Source organism: Vipera berus, assembly GCF_964194415.1.
Source record: "Vipera berus genome assembly, chromosome: 1".
Taxonomy (NCBI): Eukaryota; Metazoa; Chordata; class Lepidosauria; order Squamata; family Viperidae; genus Vipera; species Vipera berus.
Window position 1 is genome coordinate 359616356 of NC_138202.1, and position 17052 is coordinate 359633407.

The 17052-nt window shown below is 46.1% G+C and overlaps 1 protein-coding gene across 1 annotated transcript in view; it reads right to left on the bottom strand.

Annotated features, from left to right (window-relative positions):
* Window positions 1-15801: 15801 nt before the first annotated feature.
* The window catches only part of SPECC1 (sperm antigen with calponin homology and coiled-coil domains 1), a 119423-nt gene continuing 118172 nt past the window's right edge, over window positions 15802-17052 (bottom strand). Inside the window, exon 13 of the mRNA XM_081337880.1 lies at window positions 15802-16380. Coding sequence (XP_081194006.1) covers window positions 16291-16380 — 90 coding nt within the window. The 3' untranslated portion in view covers window positions 15802-16290. The remainder of the gene's footprint in view (window positions 16381-17052) is intronic.

The following is a 17052-nucleotide window of genomic DNA, read 5'->3' on the forward strand; positions in this document are numbered from 1 at the left end:
CAGATAAAACAGCTGCACTTGGTACGAGAAGCCATGAGGGAAAGCATTTCTAAAATTCGAAACATTATAGATAGATAGATAGAAAGATAGATAGATAGATATAGATATAGATAGATGATTGATAGATAGATAGATACAGAGATGATAGAGAGAGAGATACAGATACAGAGATGAGATAGATAGATAGATAGATAGATAGATAGATAGATAGATAGATAGATAGATGATAGAAAGAGATACAGATACATAGATGATAGAGATAATGATAGATACAGATACAGATATATAGATATAGATAGATAATCGATATAGATAGATGGATAGATATGTAGGTAGGTAGGTAGGTAGATAGATAGATAGATAGATAGATAGATAGATAGATAGATAGATAGATAGATAGATAGATACAGATACATAGATGATAGATAGAGATAATGATAGATACAGATACAGATATATAGATATAGATAGATAATTGATAGATATAGATAGATAGATAGATAGATAGATAGATAGATAGATACAGATACATAGATGATAGATAGAGAATGATAGATACAGATACAGATATATAGATATAGATAGATAATCGATAGATAGATAGATAATCGATAGATAGATAGATAGAAAGATACAGATACATAGATGATAGATAGAGATAATGATAGATACAGATACAGATATATAGATATAGATAGATAATCGATATAGATAGATAGATAGATAGATAGATAGATAGATACAGATACATAGATGATAGATAGATAGAGAATGATAGATACAGATACAGATATATAGATATAGATAGATGAGAGAGAGAGAGAGATTCCTTCTGTACCGGTTCTTGAAGACTGCTTGGATAAGGCCCTGCAGTTTTCTTGGTGAGGTTTTTCAGGAGTGGTTTGCCCTTGCCTTCCTCCCAGGGCTGAGAGAAAGTGGCTGGCCCCAAGGATGCCATTCCGTTGCCATGCCTAAGGCGGGATGTGAACTCATAGTTTATTGGTGGCTTTCGTGGCTAAGTCAGAACTAATGCTCACTGTCTCCTAGTCCAGGGCTTTTCAACCAGTGCCAGGGGTACCACCCGGGGTACATTGGCACCTGGCACTTGTGGTACGCGGCCATCCTAGGAAAGTGGTAGCGGGGGAGGGGAATGAGCTGAACCGGTGGCAGCACCGCCCAAGCCTGAGCAAGAGACGGCTGGAGCTGCAGGGCTGTTGGGGCTCAGCGGAAGCGCCAGGATCAGTGCCAGGATCCAGCTGGAGCTCGGCACCGATCCTAGCACTTCTGAGCCCAGAAGAAGCGCCGATCAGCTGGAATGTTGCAGCATCTCCAGGGTCTTGTGATTTACATTCAGATGCTTGGCAACGGATTCATATTTATGACGGTCACAGTGTCCCAGGGTCATGGGAAGGGACCAAAACCTGCTGCAACCACCCAGCAGACCGGGGGGGGGGAAATAAAAACCAAACACCCCCCACCCCACCCCTGCTGCCAATCCTCAATGGAAATGCTCACAACCATGAAAACCTCGGACAGGAGGAAGAGCGCCGCTGGGGGGGCAGGCGGGTGTCTTGCTCGGCTGTGGCTTGGGGGGCACTTTTCTCAGTGCCATTGTAACTTCGAACAGTCACTGAGCGAACTGTTGTAAGTCGAGGACTACCTGTACTTCATCACTTTTTTCCTTTTTTTGGGGGGTCATCAAGTTTTTCACCCCTTGCTAGGCGACTGGTGGTACTCGGATGTTGCCGTATCCTAAAAGTGGTACAACGGGTGAAAAGGTTGAAAAGCCCCGGACCAGTGATTGGTCCCAAGTCACCCAGCTGGCTTTCATGCCTAAGGCAGGACTAGAACTCACCGTCTCCTGGCGATTGGCTTGAAGTCACCCAGCTGGTTTTCATGCCTAAGTGGGCACACTTTCATCCATCCGTGTTGATGCAGTCAATTTTTTATCATGCAGTGTCCCACTCAAGTTACCCTCTAGCAGAGGCCCCCAACCTTTTGGGCACTAGGGACCGGTTACACGGAGAGAGGTTTTGCTGCGGACCGGAGAGTGCGTGGTTTTGTGTGGTGCCTGCATCCCACGAATGGGACTTTGCTTGTTTGTGTGGACCGGTTGCTGGCATGCCACGGTCCGGTACCGGTCCACAGCCCGGGGCTTGGGGACCCCTGCCCTGTAGAGAAATAGACACAACGGAACAGATAATCCTGGGACTTCACAACTGTAAGGGACTCTGCCCATTGCAGTCATTAATCAGGATGTGGGTCGCCCCTGTGACCGGCCCATTTATTTTGCCCTTTTCATGGCAATTTTTAATTAAATGCTACCACGATGAAGCAAATCTATTGTTCTCTGAGGGGCGTTTTGGCTGAAAACCAAAAAGTGCGGCAGACACACATTGTAAAACGCGGTCACATATTCCCAGGACACTGCAAATGGTCATAAAGGTGAGTCAGTTGCCAAGCACCAGACATGTATGAGGGAGAGGTGTCCGTCGTTAACTTTGAGCATCACTAAGCAGCGAGTTGTAAGTTGAGGACTATCTGTCTCCGTGCATTAGGTGCCCAAATTGTTCACACTTCCCAGGAGGGGCAGGCGCAAAATGGTTGAATGCAGAACTCTTCCGTCTACGAGTCAGCCTTCTGCCCCAGCCTGGTACCTTCTGGACGTGCTGGGCATCAAGTCCCATAAGGCACAGCCCAAAGCATTTATAGAAACTGTGGGAGCTTCATCACTGGAAGCTTTCAAGAAGAAACTGTCAGAAATGACATAGGGTCTCCTGCTTGGGTGCGGGGTAAGACTAGATGACCTATAAGGTCCCTTCCAACTATTCTATTCTATTCTATTCCATTCCATTCCATTCCATTCCATTTCATTCCATTCCATTCCATTCCATTCTCTATTCTATTCTATTCCATTCCGTTCTATTCCATTTTCTATTCTATTCTATTCTATTCTATTCTATTCTATTCTATTCTGTTCTGTTCTGTTCTGTTCTGTTCTGTTCTGTTCTGTTCTGTTCTGTTCCGTTCCGTTCCGTTCCGTTCCGTTCCGTTCCGTTCCGTTCTCTTCCATTCCAATCTCAGCACCGGGTGAGATTCAAGGTGCGGGTGATGACCTATAAAGCCCTAAATGGCATGGGCCCGGATTATCTAAGGGAGCACCTGCTGCCAGCGTCAATTTCCCATCGTCCTGTGCGCTCCCACAGGGAGGGCCTCCTCAGGGTACTGCCGGTCAAGGATTGCCGACGGGCGATCCACAGGGGGAGGGCGTTCTCTGTGGGCGCGCCTGCCCTATGGAATCAACTGCCAACGGAACTCCAGACTGCCCCCGACCTTCGTTCGTTTCGCCGGAACGTAAAAACCTGGCTTTTTGAGTTAGCTGGCCTGGACTGAGGGGTTTTAATGTTTTTAAATTGTGATTTTAATTTTTGGGGGCTAGACTTAATTTAATTTTATTTTAATTTTATATTGTATTGTTTTTAAATTTTGCCTTGTAAACCGCCCTGAGTCCTTCGGGAGTAGGGCGGTATATAAACCGAATAAATATTCTATTCTATTCTATTCTATTCTATTCTATTCTATTATTCTATTCTATTCTATTCTATTCTATTCTATTCTATTCTATTCTATTCTATTCTATTCTATTCTATTCTATTCTATTCTATTCTGTTCTGTTCTGTTCTGTTCTGTTCTATTCTATTTTCTTTCTATTCTATTTTCTATTTTATTCTGCATTCTCTTCTGCTCTATTCTATTCTATTCTATTATTTATTTTCCATCTATTCTATTCTATTCTATTCTATTCTATTCTTTTTATTCTATTCTATTCTATTCTATTCTATTCTATTCTATTCTATTCTATTCTCTATTCTATTCTATTCTATTCTATTCTATTCTATTCTATTCTATTCTATTCTATTCTATTCTATTCTATTCCATTCCATTCCATTCCATTCCATTCCATTCTCTATTCTATTCTATTCCATTCCGTTCTGTTCCGTTCTCTTCCATTCCATTCCATTTTTTCTATTCTATTCTATTCTACTCTATTCTGTTCTGTTCTGTACTGTTCTGTTCTGTTCCATTCCATTGTATTCTTTATTCTATTCTGTTCTGTTCCATTCCATTCCACTCCATTGTATTCTTTATTCTGTTCTGTTCTGTTCTGTTCTGTTCCATTCCATTCTATTCTTGGTTCAAACTGGGAGCTGCTGGCCCATCCCAAGAACAAACGCCGTGCAAAATATTAGCCGTGTCAGAAGAGGAATGCAGGTGTGCCAACACGATCCAGGGGGCCAGGCTCACTATCGGCAGTGACTTTCATCTTTTCGCTCCTGGCATGAGGTTGTGAGTGCGAGACCGTTCTTATTTTTCTTTCTTTTTTCTATCTAAGCCAAAGGTTCAAATCAGCCAGTGACGGGGTCACAAAGAGGAAGGCAGAGATTAGCCTCATAAGATGAGGGTGTCATTAGCCTTTCACCCCTCGGGGACAATCTGCTTCGAAATTAATCAGAAAGGTGCTTCATGATTCTACAAATTTCTAATCAACTTTTTTGGGGCGGATTTTCCCGTCACCCACCTTTTGCCCTGGAAAGAACCATTTAGTTTTTTTTTATAAAAAAAGTGTGAAGTTGTTGCAAAATCAAGGGAGGTAAACAAACTGGTACACAGAAGGTTGCTATCGATTAAGTGCAAATCATACTCAAGAGCATACACACACACAGGCAGTCCTCCACTTACAACCGTAATGTAAGCCCAATGTTTCTTTCGTTAAGCGAGACAGCTGCTAAGTGAATTTTGCCCCACTTTACGACCCTTCTTGGCAGGGATGTCAAGGGAATCACTGCAGTTGTTAAGGGAGACACACGGTTGTTAAGTGAATTCGGCTTCCCCATTGACTTTGCTTGTCAGAAGGTCGCAAAAGGAGGAATTTCCTAACAGTGAAAACAATTAACCAGGGGAACTCCTTGCCTCCAGAAGCTGTGGGTGCTCCAACACTGGAGGTTTTTAAAAAGAGACTGGACAGCCATTTTGTCTGGAATGGTGTAGGGTTTCCTGCCTGAGCAGGGGGTTGGACTAGAAGACCTCCAAGGTCCCTTCCAGCCCTGGGCTTCGTTGTTCTATGGCAGGGGTGTCAAACTCAACTTCATTGAGGGCCGCATCAGCATTGCGGTTGCACTCGGGGGGGGGGGGTATGGCCAGGTTGGGCGTAGCCTACTGGGTGGGCGTGGCTAGAGTGCATATGGCCTACTGGGTGGGCGTGGCCAGCTCTACATCGTTGGCATCAAGGGTGCCTATGGGGGCCTGGGCAGGAGTGGGACAGATCTGGGGGTCTCTGGCAGAAGGAGGGTCTCTGCGCCAGGGCCAAGGCAGTGGGGGCCGTTCCCTCACTCTTTCCAGGATGGCTTCGCGGGCCGCATGAAACCACTTCGCGGGCCGGATCCGGCCCCCGGGCCTTGTGTTTGACATGTCTGGTGTAGGGTTTCCTCCTTGAGCAGGGGGTTGGACTAGATAACCTCCAAGGTCCCTTCCAACTCTGTTATTCTATTCTAGTCTACCCTTCCCTACCCTACCCTACTCTACTCTGTCCTTGCCCCCTTCTCTGCCGTAGCCCCATCGGCCACCCACCCACTCACCAAAGGTTGCCGCGAGAATAAATCTACAGAGGCCGCACTGAGTCCCACAGAAAAGCAGAAAAATAAATATTTAGCACTAAGCTGGAAAACTCTGGGAGCGGAGAGACATTTCGGTCCATGTGGGTGTTTATTGGATCCCTCTGTTTACTGGGGTTTATAGACTGCTCTCATCCAGCAGGAGACAATCAGAATTATAACCTTGGAAATACAATTGGAAAAGTATAATTAAACAAAAGGATTATAGCGAAAAAACATCTGGAAAGGTGGACCTAGTTTGAACAGATTGGCTAAGTCAGAACTGGAGGTGGTCCTTGACTTATGATGACAACTGAAGTCCGCCCTTCTTAAAGCCGGCTGGCTGGGGGATTCTGGGAGTCGAAGTCCACCCTTCTTAAGGCAGGCTGGCTGGGGAATTCTGGGAGTCGAAGTCCGCCCTTCTTAAGGCAGGCTGGCTGGGGGATTCTGGGAGTTGAAGTCCACTCTTCTTAAAGCCGGCTGGCTGGGGAATTCTGGGAGTCGAAGTCCGCCCTTCTTAAGGCAGGCTGGCTGGGGGATTCTGGGAGTTGAAGTCCACCCTTCTTAAAGCATGCTGGCTGGGGAATTCTGGGAGTTGAAGTCCATCCATCTTAAAGCAGGCTGGCTGGGGGATTCTGGGAGTCGAAGTCCACCCTTCTTAAGGCAGGCTGGCTGGGGGATTCTGGGAGTTGAGGTCCACCCCTCTTAAAAGGGCCAAGATCGAGTAACCCTGATCAAGATCCTTCTCTGTCTTGGATTGGACCGGGATTTGCATGGAAATGATGAGGGATGTCCTTGATGCATGAGCCATACGGGAACAGCACTAAGAGGAGGTGAGGGCCATGTCTGCATGATGCTGCCTCTCTCAGCAGCTTTTAATACCGTTGGCAACAGGACACTTTTGCAAGACTCAAAACTGCTGGGAATTTATGCATCCAATATTTCTCTTTCTTGCAACCCCTCAGATCTTGGCAGGTGGCAATTGATCAATTTGCAATAAGAGGCCTGCGCTAACAATCCAAAGCGAACGGTCAAAAATGAAAACATGTAAAATATCACCAAGGAATAAATCAACTAAAACGGAAGCATTCAAATGCCGACAGGAAGATGGTTGTTTTTTTAAAAATGTTTTGAATATTTTTCCAAAATCGAACCTCGTTTTGCAGGCGTTCAGCTGTTACCCCACACTTGTTCAGCGACACTGGGAAATCTTTACTCGGCTGCTTGAGAATTGTGCACCATTGGTTATAAAGGCAGTCCTCGACTTACGACCCCGATTGATAGGTCCTTTCTGGAGATTGGATGGACTTTGGAATGCAATGTGGTATTTGATGCCCTCGCGTTGAGTTTGACATCCAGGAAGTTGTGGGTGCTCCATCCCTGGAGGCTTTTAAGAAGAGACTGGACAGCCTCTTGTCTTAAATGGCATAGGGTCTCCTGGTCGAGCAGAGGGTTGGAATAGATGACCTCAAAGGTCCCTATTATTTTATAATCCCAGAACACTTAATCAATGGGACAGCTTGCCTCCAGTAGTTGTGAGTGCTCCATCACTGGACGTTTTTAACAAGTGACTGGACAGCCATTTGCCTGAAATGGTATAGGGTCTCCTGCCTGAACAGGGGGTTGGACTAGAAGACCTCCAAGGTCCCTTCCAAAATAATTCTGTATTGCCATTGACAGTGAGAACAATTAATGAATAGAACGGCTTGCGTCCAGAAGTTGCGGGTGTTCCATCGCTGGAGGCTTTTTAAGAAGAATTGGAAAGCCATTCCTCCGAAACGGTCTGTGGTCTCTGGCTCAAGCGGAGGGTTGAACTAGATGACCTCTAAGGTCCCTTTCATCTCTGCTCTTCTGCATTCTGTATCCTGGGGTGACACTTATTCACTTTTCTTTATTGCAGTGAGCTATAGACTTACAATGGCCTTGTTCTGGTTTCGTGCTGAGTTTTTTTTGTGCGTGATTCTTTCTTTCTTTTTTTTTGCATTTCCCAGTCTAGCCTCTTCTGCGGATTTCCTGGTGGTGTGCCATCCAAGGGCTGAAAGAGGCCCAAAGCTTTTGAGATTGGCTGGAATGGATGCTTCGTTCTGTTGAACAGAAAACAGGATATAGAAGTGTCCCCAGAGAGAGAGAGAGAGACAGACAGACAGACAGACAGACCAGCACTTCAAACAAGTTTTATCTTGGATCCGAGAAGGATGCAATCGATCACTAAATATGCATATTTTTGATACAGTTAAAACAGCTTCTTAGATTGCTGATGATTTCTGGAAGTTCCTGTAATATGTTTCCAGAAGTGGCTGTTTTCTATTCTTTCCGATAAACCACCTTTGGCTGAATCTCTTACAAAACGACAGCTGCAATGCAACACAATCACATTTTATTACGAAGGGGAAGTTTCAAAGTTCAAATTGTTTATTACAGCATTGGAGGTTAGCTGCCGCTGGTGACGGTTCTAAACACAGTTGGGCTTCAAGGGACTTGCTTGTCCACTGCGAGTTTAAACAAACATTTGAGAAATTTATGGCTGAGATTTCCTCAATGTATTGTCACCCTTTGAGTAATTTGCTCTGAGCTTCAGCCTTGAAAGCTGTTGCTTATTCAGTGTTTGTCAACCTTGGCAATTTTAAAGTGTGTGGACTTCCACTCCCAGAATCCCCCAGCCAGCATGCTTTAAGATGGGTGGACTTCCACTCCCAGAATTCCCTAGCCATCATGCTTTAAGATGGGTGGACTTCCACTCCCAGAATCCCCCAGCCAGCCTGCTTTAAGAGGGGTGGACTTCCACTCCCAGAATTCCCCAGCCAGCCTGCTTTAAGAGGGGTGGGCTTCCACTCCCAGAATTCCCCAGCCAGCATGCTTTAAGAGAGGCGGATTTCCACTCCCAGAATCCCCCAGCCAACCTGCTTTAAGAGGGGCAGACTTCCACTCCCAGAATCCCCCAGCCAGCATGCTTTAAGATGGGTGGACTTCCACTCCAGAATTCCCTAGCCATCATGCTTTAAGATGGGTGGGCTTCCACTCCCAGAATCCCCCAGCCAGCCTGCTTTAAGAGGGGTGGACTTCCACTCCCAGAATCCCCCAGCCAGCATGCTTCAAGAGGGATGGGCTTCCAGAATCCCCCAGCCAGCCTGCTTTAAGACGGGTGGGCTCCCACTCCCAGAATCCCCCAGCCAGCCTGCTTTAAGAGGGCCTTTCAAAAAAAGGCTTTTTTCTTTGACTCCTTCAGAGTTCATGGGCACCCCTAGGCTCTTTTCCTGAAAGAAGAAAAAGTTGTCTTTCCATTGCTTTTAAATATCCACCTCTATGATCTCCTGGTGGTCCCCCATCAAAACCCTGTTATGCTGCCAGAAAATAGCTGGCACTTAAAAAGTTAGTGGCTACACTGAAACATTTTTTATTAGCTTCTGAATGATTTTATGAACACATCTTCATGCTGATTTCAGTTGGGTGGGGTTATTTTTAAAAGTTCTCGGTCAAACTTAAAAGCCAGTGGATCTCCAAGTGGTCTCCTGACTAACACTTGGCCAAAATTCCCCTGGAACTTCGGCATTAACCAAAGTCAAAATCCCCTCTAGAGAAGACCGACACAGCAAGTTATTGCCCAATTTCAACAGTAGGAGGCAAAATCCCTTTTTGCTGATTTCTCCCCCATTTTTGACCCTGCCACACCGGTCCACCCCCGTCTTCTGTTTTAAATTTAAAAATTTAAATTAAAAAAAGTTTTCAGTGGAAGTAAAAGATGGCGGCTAAACCTCCCTCCAAAACTCTTCGGAGTGCTGGAACTTCTCCGACGCAACAATCATCATTGCAGGCGTTGCATCCTCCTGATGTATTGACACCGAAGGATCTACAAGATGCTCTTGAAAAACATGCTCAGGTAATTCTGGAATCAATGGGTGATAAATTTGCACGGATGGAGGAGAAATTGGAGAAATTGGAGGAGAGAATGGAAGAGAGGATGGAACAGAAGTTCAGTGTGATGAAGGCAGACATTTTGTCTTCAGTGTATAAAGTGGCTGAATGTGTGGAAGACCTGGATGAAAAAGTGGAAGATTTGACTCAAAAGAATGCCATATTAGAAGCAAAAGTATTGGAGAATGAAGATTTAAGAGACAAAATGGACAGAGAATTGAGTCTTGCTCAATATTACCAGATGCAGTTTGCTGTTAGAATCAGAGGCTTAAAAGAGAATATTAAGGAAGATCTAAAGCAGCTGATTTCTGAGGCTCTGGAAGTGGTATTGAATCAGCCAGCATCTGAAATAAAGGGAGGCATGGATAAAGTGTTTCGTGTGAATTCATGGATTGCTAGACAGAGAAAGCTGCCTAGAGATGTGGTGGTTTATTTTGTAAAGAGGGAAATTAGAGATGAAGTTATACAAGCTGCCTATGATTCTAAAGTTGTGATTGCTGATCAAGAAGTTTTGGTTCTAAAAGAAATTCCTCCAAAGATTTTAAGGAGAAGGAAGGATTTTACATTTCTTGTGCAAGAGCTCAAACAACGAGATATAAGGTTTAGATGGGAGATCCCAGTCGGGTTGACGGTGATGCATGAAGGTAAAAGGTACCGTTTGGTTACTGTGATGCAGGCGCGTGATTTTTACAATAACGTTTTAAAAGCAACCCCATTATTACTTTTGGAAGCTGCAAAGGGATCTGGAGAAGGAGAACATCAAGAGGCTGAAGATGGACAGACAGAGGAGAATGGTGCTGGAGGAGATCAAGCTACAACTTTTTTGGATGATCTTAGAGAGCAGAGGGTGACGCGTGCTGCTTTAAAACGATTAAAAAATAAAAAATAAAAGAACAAGATCAGCAGATGTCTATGGAACTTTTACAACGTACTTATAGCCAAGCAGTGGGAGGAGCACGGCCTAAAAAAGATAGTCCTATCAGAGCAGCGCTTTAAGAGTTTTGGGATGATATGCATGACAACTAAATTTTTAACTTGGAACGTTAATGGACTAAATTCACCACAGAAGAGGAAGAAAGTTTTTCAATATTTAAAACAATTCAAGATAGATGTTATATGTTTGCAAGAAACGTATATTAGGGTTGTGGATCAAAAGTATTTACTGAACTCAAGGTTGGGTACGTGATTTGTTGCTTCTGCAATGAATAAGAAAAATGGAGTGGTTGTTTATGTTAAAAGTGCTTTAACAGCAGACTTAATTGAAGCAGATAAGTATGGAAGATACGTTATGATAGAGCTGCTGCTAGAAGGCAAAAAGACGCTTTTAGTTGGATTATATGCTCCTAATCAACAACAAGCTGATTTTTTTAGTTTACTTTATACAAAGTTTACCCAGTTGGATTATAAATCTGTTATTGTTATGGGGGATTGGAATGGTGTTTTGGATGTACAGATGGACAAGGCTGGAGCTTTTAAGCGCGTCCCAGGTCATGCTAGATTGCCTAAATCCTTTTTTTTGAAATGAAGATTTTATATTAATAGTGTTTGTAGTTATTCTATATGAGCTAGAGAGTGATAGATTTTAGAGTTTACGGTTGTTAGCATGTGGTTGTTTATGATTCTTTTTTTTGTTTTTTATACCTTGTACTTAGCTCTGGGAAGTGGGGGGGGAGGGGGGGAGGGGTAAGGAGGGAGGGATAGGGGAGGGGTAGGGGGGTTTGTTAAAGATAAAATGTATGATAAAACTTTTTAATAAAAAAAAAAAAAGTTTTCATTTTTTTAAAAAAAACAATACTTTTAAGAATTTTTTTAAAAAAGATAATTTTTAAAAACAAATGTAATTTTTAGAAAAAAACAATTTTTTAAAAATGTAATTTTAAAAAAATTGTATTTCTTCACAAAAATTTCAAGTTTTTTAAAAATGAATTTAAAAATTACTTTTTTAAAAAAAGTACGTTTCTTAAAAATAATTTTAACTAGTTTTTTTTCTTTTTTAAAAATAATTTTTTTAAAAAGGTGATTGTTTTTTTAAAAAATTTTTTTTTAATTTTTTAAAATTCTTTTTTAAAAAAATATAAAAAGCACGGCGCTGTCTTTAGCTCCCAAAAGGCCTTGCAATCCCATCAAATGAAAGAAATCAGGAGTTTTCCCCAAACACACACACACGCTAATATCCACCAGCCCTTCCTGGCATGAGGAATTCACACAATCACAGTTGCCCAGCGAGTTAATGGAAAGAAAACATTTTTATTAGAAAGATTAGACAGTCCTTGCGCTAACAGCTTCAATAACATTAATCTCTTGTGTTTTGTTTTTGTTTTTTTAAATAAAAACTTGGTGGCAAGCAAGGTCTCAGGCTTGACCCAATTTGCGGCAGTGTCCGTACATTCTGACGTGCTTGCGTTCCAAAACTTGCGGTTCCCATCCTTCGCTTGGACGGAGATGCATATTCTGTGTTTTTGTAATTGGGACAACAAACATCAAGCCCGTGTCAAGAAAAGCAGGGGTTGAGGAAGGGGGGGGGGAAGAGGAGAAAGAAGAGAGGGAGAAAGCCACATCTGGCAAAGTTTGGCACATATGCAAAGTTTTTTTTTTTTAAAAAAAGGAGGGCAGAAGAAGGAAAACTCAAAAACCATGAAGGCCTGAAAAAGACATTAAAAAGAAACTGTGGCTCGTGGAATTTGGTGGTCCTGCTGAAAAGCCATTAATAGTGTTTCTCAACGTGAGTGTAAGATGGGTGGACTTCCACTCCCAGAATTCCCCAGCCGGCATGCTTTAAGATGGGTGGACTTCCACTCCCAGAATTCCCTAGCCAGCATGCTTTTAAAAGGGGTGGATTTCACCTCCCAGAATTCCCCAGCCGGCATGCTTTAAGATGGGCGGACTTCCACTCCCAGAATTCCCCAGCCGGCATGCTTTAAGAGGGGTGGACTTCACCTCCCAGAATTCTTGGGAGTGGAAGTCCACCCATCTTAAACTCACCAAGGTTGTGAAATATTGTACTTGTGCCTGGGATACCAGCATTTCAGGGCTCAGGAGCGGTTTGGGAATGCCTTGCAGAGGACTAGCGTGCTGCTGAACGCATTTTATTGGGGAAATCTGCAGGAAGCAGTGGAATCTGCTGGGTACGATCAAAATAATGAAGGTGGTGGCCACAACGGTTGATCACTACAAAAAGGGGCAGCGGTTCGATCCTGCCGTGGCAGCCATCTTGACAGTTTGAACACACCCTGCCAGCTCTTGATGAGAACCGTACAGGCAAGGGATAGAGCTGGTGAACCATGGGAGGACGGAGAGGCCTGGAACTGTTCTTGAATTCAGGGGCATCTGCCATTAGGGTCAAAAGAGTCAAAATGGCTGCCACAAACGTGCAGTTGGAGCCCCGCCCCTTTTTGTACTGCGCCGCAGGGTTTGGATTGCAGAGGGTGGCTGCCATCTTGTCTTTTGGGGGGGCTCTGAGGATGCCCCAATGCATTGTGCGCAGTGAGCATATCCCAATTTTATCCTTGCACTTCCGGATCCGGGTGTGCAAAACACCGACACACCATCCCTGAAGCAAGTTTTGCACAGATACACAGAGTACCCTAAACCTCGGTTGGGAAGAAGGTGGTTGTGAAAAAGCAAAATTAAACTATTTATTCTTAACAGCTGCCCGGAGACGTTCTAAGGGGAAGGTATAAAATTCGAACAAACGAAATAAGAAATGAATTTGGTGAACCAGGAGAAAGAGGCGGGCAAGCTCTCCCAGGACTAAGCAGCCTCTTTAGCTGGTTTACCGTTCTGGAAACTAACCACGGCTTCTTGCCGTCTGCTTGGAAGAACCAACATTCTCCCAATTTTCTGGCATGTTCAAAAAAAAGAGACAAGCCCTTCTGCAGGATGGTGACCCCCCTCCCAACAATCTGGAGGGGAGGTGTGTCACAGAGAGGCAGCTTAGCGAATCCTGTACTTTTCTTAAAACATTCTCGTAACCTTCTAGTCCTCAAGAGGTGGGAGCAGGGAGAGCCCGGCTTCGATTGTGAGCGAAGAAGAAAAGATAGCCCTTCCTGAGGTTGCCAGCGAAGACCCTCCCTTGGAGATCTTCTCAAACTGAGGCCGGATGATTTGGGCGTGAGGGCTGGACTAGATTACTTTGGAGGACCTAAGTTTCCTTTGGAGAAGAGAGGGGAAACTCAGAATCGGGGAAAAAAACGAGCGCGGAGCAATGTTGCGGTCCCTCTGGCTCTACTTTTACCCAACCGGATAGCCGTTCCGGCACGGCCACGCTCCACTTTCCTTAAGGCACATGCAGAATTCCCGTTAAGTGGCACCTTTGCTTCTCTCTGGATGGCTACTCTGCCCACCCGCCTTCCCCCTCCCCACCCGACCTCTGACCTTCCCCGCAGATGCCAACTTGCCCTTTGCAACCACGGTCAACCTCAAACCTTCTCGACTTTAACCACTTTCTCTCTTCCATCTTCCACCTCTTGTGCCTGGAACTCCTCCGCCCCCCCTGCACAAGACCCCTCCCCCTTTAGGGTTGGGGGGCGAAGGGGGTGTCACGCTCCTCCTGGCACTGACCCCTGCGTCACCCTCACCCCTGCGTCACCCAACATCCTGGAGCGCTTCCCCGCCGCGCAGCGGTAACCTTCTCGACCGCGGGAATCTGTTGCGCGTGCTGGTTTCCAGCGCGCACCGTTGGCTCCCGGGAAGATGGTGGCGGTCCAGAGACCCCCCCCATGGGAGTCGCACCCTCTGGTTTCACACAACCGACTTCCCCCCCCCCTGAGTGTGTCCCGAGGACCTCAAGCCATGCCCGTCCTCCGATTCTTCCCACCTCTTCAACGTCCGGGACAAAGGAGGGACCCAGTAGTGAGCTCATGTAGACAATGGGACACAAACGTGTGTGCAGAGCAGACCTTCCGAACAACAATATTTCCCCCTTTAACAACAGAGATGCGTGCGCGTGTGTGTCTGTGTGTGACCGCAAGACCTCACTGAGACCGCCTTGCTGGCTTGCCAAGTTCCCTCGCTTTGCATCCCCTCGTGCCCGTCCCGCAAATGATCCCAGTAGAGGTGGCAGGAAGGAACCCGCACTAGTGTTTGCTCACAACGGTCACAACCTCATCCCCACGTGGGTAACCAGGAGTTCCCGGAGCGTTCCGCCTGTCTACATCTCAAGCTCCCGCCATCTTTTGTACTCAACAGGGATCCCGAAACCCAAAGACACCCGACGTCTTTGCGTTCAGGCCACGTTACACAGCCCACGTACTACTTTTGACAACATTCAACCAGCTTTTTCCTGCGTTCCACCCGTTCGGAGACGCCGGTGGCGGTCGCCACACTGGCGCCGTCTGCCCGGGCTCGAATCTAAGCTCCTGTCCCAACGACACGTTGCAAAACCGTCCTTAAAGGGCGCTGCAAAGTGGCAGAGGGCCCCTTGATTGACTCCGCCGTTCTCAATCATTCCAGACAGCGGCAGCGTGCTCAGCCGGACGCTGTCGTAAATCAACCGGGCTCTTGTTCATCCTGCCGGAGACTCGCCGAGGACGGCTGTCAACCGTCTTCGTCAGAAAGAAGGCATGGGGTTCCTAATTTCCAGAGATCCTGAACTGAGGAGTCGCTGACATTTTTTTGAATTTGCTCCTGAGCGTTTTTTTTTAAACCAATGGCGCAGCTGGGGAGGTGTGGAGCGTGCAAAGCGTTTACCCATCTCTTCGTCAGCGGCCTGCGGAGGACAAACTCCGCTGAATGGATTTCGGCCTGGCGGGACACAGCAACGAACCGCGGAGGAGCGCTGGCTGGTGAAAAAAAAAACATGGCAACTGTAGGGCGTGTTGAGCCTGGCCCCTCTTCTGCCCCCACATGTTCTTCCTGTTTCTTGGGGGGGGGGTCTACAAACCCTGTTTCCTGGGGGCCCTCCGTCGACCCAACAACAGCCCGAAAAGGAGAATTGAGAACGGCTAGCCGTTCCGTCTCGCAGTTGGGAAGGGGCACCAGACCACGACACGTGATCCCTCGTTGCCTAGGTTGGACACCCCCTTCCTGCCACTTTCACAGCTCCTCCCCCCCCCAAGGGAAAGATGCAACCGCACAGAGGTTAATCCAGATTGGGGCAATCATTTGAAAACAGAGCCTCCTCCGAGCGGCTCGTGAGATCCTGTTCCAATCCAGATGTGGCTGGTGAGAGATGCTTTTAGTGCAGCCGGCAAGGGTGCTCCTGTGCTTCTGCAGAGTTCCCAGTTTCTGGGGCTGTTCGTTTTCTTTTCTTTTTTTTTTTAAATGAGGATGGGGCCCAGCTGGGAGAGACCCACCGGGGCGCCCCGGTTTAGCGGCGGGGCAAAAAAAAAAAAATGAGCTAGAATTATTTAGAGGTCGGGTGAGGTGCACAGTCCTTGTGGGCTCTTAGCTTTGAGTATCTTTATTTTTTTTGGCACGGTCAGGCACGTGGCCCTTGTGAAAGTTTCCAGCCAAGAAGGCACCCACTCTGCCACCTCACACGCCTTGGCATCTGGCAGGCGCCGTCCTGTGCCGAGCGGTAATCAACCGAAAAAGGGGATCTTTTAAAGTGATTGTGTGCTACTTCCGACGGTATTTTTTCAGTGGCTCGTACGTCTTCTTCTTCTTCTTCTTCTTCTTCTTCTTCTTCTTCTTCTTCTTCTTCTTCTTCTTCTTCTTCTTCTTCTTCTTCTTCTTCTCCTTCTTCTTCTCCTTCTTCCTCCTTTTCTTCTCCACCTCCTCCTCTTCCTCAAGTTTCAAAATATTTGTAGATCTGGGCCACGTATTGCATCACGCTTTGCCAGTCTGGACGATCTGTGTACATGATCTCGGTCAGTTCCTGTGGGAGGGGGAAAAAAAAAAGGGATCAGCGGAAGGGGAATCCGGCCAAGTCCTTTCCCTACAGAAGGTCATTTAGAGCCTTGGTGGAGCAGTTGGCTGATGCCTTCTTAAGTAACACCAGCTGCCTGCAATTAGTGCAGGTTCGAGTCCCACCAGGCTCAAGGTTGACTCAGCCTTCCATCCTTCCGAGGTAGGTAAAATGAGGACCCAGATTGTTGGGGGCAATTAAGCTGACTTTGTAATAATGCCGCTTGGGGTGTGTGTGTGAAAGCCCTAATAAGCAGGCATATACATAGAATGAAGGCTACTGCTAAGCTTGTAAGCCGCCCTGAGTCTTCGGAGAAGGGCGGGATATAAATGGGATTAAAATAAAAATAAAAATAAATAAATGTATTCCAACAAGCCCATTTTTCCCCTCTCGGGGTCCCCTTCTGGAGGAGTGGACTCCCAGAATTCCCAGCGAGGACAGCGCTGTGGGGAATCCTGGGGGCTGAAGTCAACACTTTGGTAAGGCAGAATGGAACTGACGGGTGGAGGGCTACTCAGACGATTGATTGAGGGTAGACAAAGGTTTCTCAAGGGTGGGTGGAGTTAACTCCCAGGATTCCCCAGCCAACCGTGCGAGTTTATTTTATTGAATTTATATACCGCCCTTTCCCGAAGGACTCAG